The following is a 5,311-nucleotide window of genomic DNA, read 5'->3' on the forward strand; positions in this document are numbered from 1 at the left end:
ATGATCGCAGCTCCTGCTCAGCTACGATGCCGAAGTGCACTCGATTGTACTATATTCAGATGTACGTATGCATATTTGGCGCGCAAGCAAAGAATACCAGAACGGGAGGCTGCCGCTTCTTCGCCCGGGAAAATAAAACAAAAGAAATGGCGCCGACCTGTGAGCTCTGGATATGCAAAGTGTGCTACTCACTACATCTGCTGCACTGCACCAAATCCACCAACTGCTGCTACCAGTTCAGTGTTCGGAGCTGAGCGCTTTGTTTCGGCGCAGGACAGTCTCCGCCTTTCCCGCTTTCTGGGCTGTAAAGCGCTTTTCCCTCGGTGTACGTACCATGTAAGATTCGGCTACCAAACAACGCAGGCACACGCAAATGCCTGCTTACTCGATCTCGTCTCATGCAGATTCTGGCTTACTCACCTTGTATTGCTTTCAAGACCATCTCCTACCTTGACATTCCCACACGGATTTCATTTCATAACTTGAAGGTGCGCATATAGCAATGTTCATCAATTGATGCGTGCAAACATTTGAAGCGCAGAATTTGTGGAGTGCAAACACAGACAAGCCGAAATAGAACAGCATAGTTTGGCCATACGAGTTTCTTCACTGCCTAACTCCCTGCCAACTGAAGAATTCGTGGAGTGCAAACACGGACAAGCCGAAATACCTACCGAAAAAACACACCACATGATTGCCTTGCGCAACATCCATCCACACGACCAAAACCGCACAGGAAAGGAACACCCGGAATCTGATGCCCGAAACAATAATGTGCCCGCTACCTCACATCAGCTCCTCCCTTTTTTCCACAAAAAACACGCACCAACCTTTGTCACATTATCCCCTCGTTTTTTCACCCAACACAACCGGCACCAACCAAGAATAAAAGATAGTACTCCATTTTGCGTCTGTGTGTGTGTGTGAGAGAGAGGACAAATTCGTGGGTTTGGCGTACAAGGAAAATATGAACAGATTAGATTTTCCTTCACCGTTTTCGTTGGACAGTGGTGCTGCGGAGGTGGAAAATTTCGCCGTCTTACAAATTGATGTGGAGCCTAGGGCCTAGCCGTCTCGTCTCATATGTACTGGCCTTCCTCCAGCGGCCTGAAATATCTGAACCCGCCGCCCTGGGAGCCCGGGCTGTCGGCCTGGCGGCAGCTGCACGCCGCCCCGCCTCGGAGGCCGAGGTGGCGGCAGAGGCAGACGGGGTGCGAGGTCGGCGTGTCGGCCGCCGGCGGGCCTACCGACAGGTCCAGGTTCAGGTCGGGGCATCGCGGCTCCCCCGTGCTCGTCGCGCCGCTGCTGCCGTCGGAGGAGGAATCCACGGGAGGCTGCTTTGTCGGCAGGGCGAACATTGTGGGCGGCGCTGCCCTCGCCGGCACCTCTATGTGTGCCGGGCGGGACGCCGCGGTACCGTCGATGGCGGCCGTGAGCGGGCGGTGCGTGTGGGGGTCCATGCCGCGGGAGAGGAGCTTGCGCTTGATGTGCGTGTTCCAGTAGTTCTTGATCTCGTTGTCCGTCCGGCCCGGCAGCTGGCCGGCGATCAGCGACCACCTTCACGAGCGAGCATTCCCGTCGTCAGCAAAGAAGTCGCACTATGTACAGGACGAGCACGTCGGCGAGGTTGATCGATCGAAGGGCAGAGCGGCTTACTTGTTGCCGAGGAGGCTGTGGAGGCGGATGATGAGCTCGTCTTCCTCGTCGGTGAAGTTGCCGCGCTTGAGGTCGGGGCGGAGGTAGTTCATCCAGCGGAGGCGGCAGCTCTTGCCGCACCGCAGCAGGCCCGCCGCCTTGGGCAGCGAGCGCCAGCAGCCCTCGCCGTTGGCCCTGATGTAGGCGATCAGCCGCTGGTCCTCCTCCTTGGTCCACGCCCCCTTGTTGGTGTGCTCCTTCTCGCAGCACGGCGACCTCCCCATGCCGGTCGACCTTCTAGACTCTAGAGCAGGGCAGGGCAGGGCGGCAGCGAGCTCTCTCTCCTGCTTCTGAGGCGGGGAGAGCGGAGGCGGAGCGGTATATATGGCGGTGGCGTGTGGGTTGGTTGCCCTTTTTCGCTGCCCGCATTGACTCGGCAGCATGTAGTGAGTTTGAGGGGGGGGGGGGGGGGGGGGGGTTGGGTGGTGGTTGCGGGAGGGAGGCGGTGCGGTTGCGGCGGTGGAGCCCGCGTGTTTTTTGTTCCCGCCCTCCTCCCGTACTTGGCACGTACCGCTACAGTTTTGAGTTTGGTAGGCAGGGTTGGCTGGGCATTTTTAATCACGAATCGACAGACGTCGCTGCGGGGTGCGGGTACGGGTGGAGGATGTCCGCCTTTATGAGCCAGCTAGGTTCAGTAGAGGTTGGTGCTGCGTAGAGTACTACGACTAGTGTACTCCCTGTTGGACGGGTAGAAATACGGAACCCATTGACCGGCGCACAGTGGCATACATACACCCATACAGTAGTACGGCAAACACCACTAGCGTGTCAATTCAAGCTAGGACCGAAAATGGACCGAACAGATCCCGAACTTTAGGGGCAGGTACGTAGTTGTTGCAAAATTGTGTGGGATGGATTTTGCAAAGTGCTCGAACCGATGGAAGAAGCTTCTGCACGCGGGAGGAAGGAATTAGCAGCAACCAACTCTGTGGTAGGAGTACGTGCGTATGCGAACTTTAGGGGCAGTAGGTGCAGCACGGCAGTCACCCTAGAAGAGGAGGAAATCGTCTAGAAGGAAGGAGGCAATAATTTAGGACTTGGGGTTAGGTGACGTGCATCTGGTATTCTGGTTACGAGTTTAGGTCGAGTTTGGTAGCGGCCCGGCCCGGCCCGGCCCGGCCTCGGTGGGCAGGCTAGCTCGGATCGGATAAAGAATCCGGTAAAGGTGCCAGCCCCCCGGGTCAAAACTAACGTGCCTAGCTTCCCTTTTCGTTGGGAACCGCTTTTGGTCGTACCGGGTCCGGTCGGGTTGGGTCCCCCGGCCAATTGAGTCGGGCCCGACGTGCCATGATGCATGCATGGAGATGGAGCGGACGTGCGTTGTGTGAACCATGCCGTGTCTAAGTGAACTCGTCCGAGTGTACGCGGTCAGCGACAGTGAGCTGGTGCTAGTGATGCGGATCGGCAGGAATCGGTCGTGTCCCGTGCCGAAAAGGGAGTCAAGTTGGAGGGAGGCTCCAGAGCCCACACCGCGTGTTTTTCTTGCGCTTGCAGGCAGTATACTCGGCTTGGGCAGGGCACGGGACATCGTTGGCAAGTACCCCTCCGTTCTGAATTACTCATCATAGAAATAGATGTATGTAGATGTATTTTAATTCTAGATACATCCACTTTTGCGACGAATAATTTGGAACGGATGGAGCAGATGGACTGAATCCGACTGGAGCGAAAGGGATCGGGGTAAAGCGGGTCAGCGGTTGGGATCCCGCATCCCGGCACGGCCGATCCTGTAGGCCTCGATGCGCGAGAAGAGCGGTGGAGACTGACCGGGAGCATATCTTGGGCGAAAGCAGTGGCGGCGGGCCGGGGATGGAAAAGTCCGCGTGCGGCCTCCCTCATGGTGCTCCACGCGCGCGCGGAGTGCAACTTGCTGTAGGTGTAGGAGCTCTGGGTGTGCAAATGCATGCATGCATGCATGGGTTCCGGAGCGCGAAAAGTCGTTGCTTATCTGATCTGATCGCCGACCGCATGCATGCGAGGCCGCGATCGAGATGCCGCTCAGCTCGCAGGTACAGCTAGGAACGAAGGTATGGGTCGTTCTGCAACTTGTAATCTCGGTTCACGGTGCCCTCAACTTGTAAAGTCTCAGTTAGACTGAACTGAGACTAAGCAAAACTGTTGTGTAAAACAACGGATACACGTGCGCGTTAACCTACCAACACGCGCACCATGAGAGCGATCCCTGACGCAGCGAGTTGAAGTTAGAAGGGGCAGGTGAGACGTGACTTACGAGGAGGGAATTTGTGAAGGCCGTACGAAAAGCGCACAGTACAAGTACGTACTGCTGTTCGGCCACGGTTTTGCTGCGACCGTTGGCGGTAGGCAGTAGTAGCTTTCGTCCCCGCCGGAGCGGAGGCCGGAGGGAATCCATCCATCCTCCGACGCACGCCGAATAAATCGCCTAAACCAGTCGCACGCAGCCATCGCATGTGCAAACCGCGGCAGAGACAGCGAGCCGGACACACAACCGCACACATTCATCCATCCATCCGTCGACCGTATCATATCCCATCATCCGCTGCAAATGCAAACGCGGGAGGTAGGCGCACGGGTGGTTCGCGATGATACTTAACTCGCAGTTGGTGACGAGTCCAATGAGAGCTAATATAACCCCCTTAATTAGCCAACGCGCGCTGTCGTCTGTCACCCTGACCCGGCCGTGATGATCGAGCGGGTGCAGGTAGCTAGCTAGGGATCAACACGCACAAATGTGGTGTCAATGTGTCAAGTGCCGACCACTAACCAACTAGGCAGCCACTGATCGATAGCACATCTGTTGTGGTACATACATGCAGAGCGATGTGCAGGGCTACCAAACCAAACCAAACCAAGCCTAGGCTTACCAGAAAACAGTATCCGATCGACCCTATCATCATAAACCTGATCGATCCGCTCCGAATAATGGCCTCCCCTCCTGTTGGCTCTGCGATGCTCTGAGAATCATCATCGGGCGGGTTGTGGCCTGCGGGCGTGAGGTGTCCCTCCGCTAACCAGATCATGGGTGGCAGGGGATAATGTTGTGTATTGCTGTGCAGAGCCGATCATGGATGGGATGGGCTGGGTTGATTCGTCGGTTATGTATGTAGATGCTTGCTGACAATTCCCTCCGATTGAAAAATGGAGTCGCTGCTGGTGCTGGTGCTAGTGGTGATGGTGCTTGTGACTCTTTGGGTGCAAGTCTGTCGCTAATGTATTGTATTCGACCTAATTCTCCATGGTCAGTGCTTCGGAAACCTGGGGAATCAGAGGCTGATGATTTGCCTCGCCAATGGGAATGTTTGTTGCGATGAGTGCCCGGTTGTTGCCACCACGCGATTGCAAATTTGATGTGCAATGTTTTTGCTTTGCTTCCTCTTGTTGAGCAACCACGTTCAGTTTTGAGTATTGCTACACCTACGTAATGGTAATTACGTAGTTAACCTAATAAGCAACGTGAAAAGATGTGATTGGAGATTAGGGGAGTGAGGGGCCCACCCCCATGAAATTGTGTGTATGTGTGTGTGGGTGGGTGGGTGGGGGGGGGGGGGGGGTTTTTTTTTTTTTTTTTGAGACAATCTCTCGAAGCTTTATTCAAACCGCCATAATGTTTACAGGGATGAAATGAATATCATCGGGT

General features: G+C 55.6%; 1 protein-coding gene across 1 annotated transcript; it reads right to left on the reverse strand.

Moving 5' to 3' along the window:
• Nucleotides 1-755: 755 nt before the first annotated feature.
• LOC125519580 (myb-related protein 308-like) lies at nt 756-2,002 on the reverse strand. The gene is made up of 2 exons (XM_048684338.1): nt 1,657-2,002; nt 756-1,557 (listed from the first exon to the last, which is right to left on the reverse strand). Exons 1-2 carry the CDS (start codon nt 1,917-1,919, stop codon nt 1,080-1,082), a joined length of 741 nt encoding a protein of 246 aa, XP_048540295.1. The 5' UTR covers nt 1,920-2,002; the 3' UTR covers nt 756-1,079.
• Nucleotides 2,003-5,311: the final 3,309 nt, after the last annotated feature.

The sequence above is a fragment of the Triticum urartu genome, chromosome 1 (assembly GCF_003073215.2).
Source record: "Triticum urartu cultivar G1812 chromosome 1, Tu2.1, whole genome shotgun sequence".
NCBI classification, from domain to species: Eukaryota; Viridiplantae; Streptophyta; class Magnoliopsida; order Poales; family Poaceae; genus Triticum; species Triticum urartu.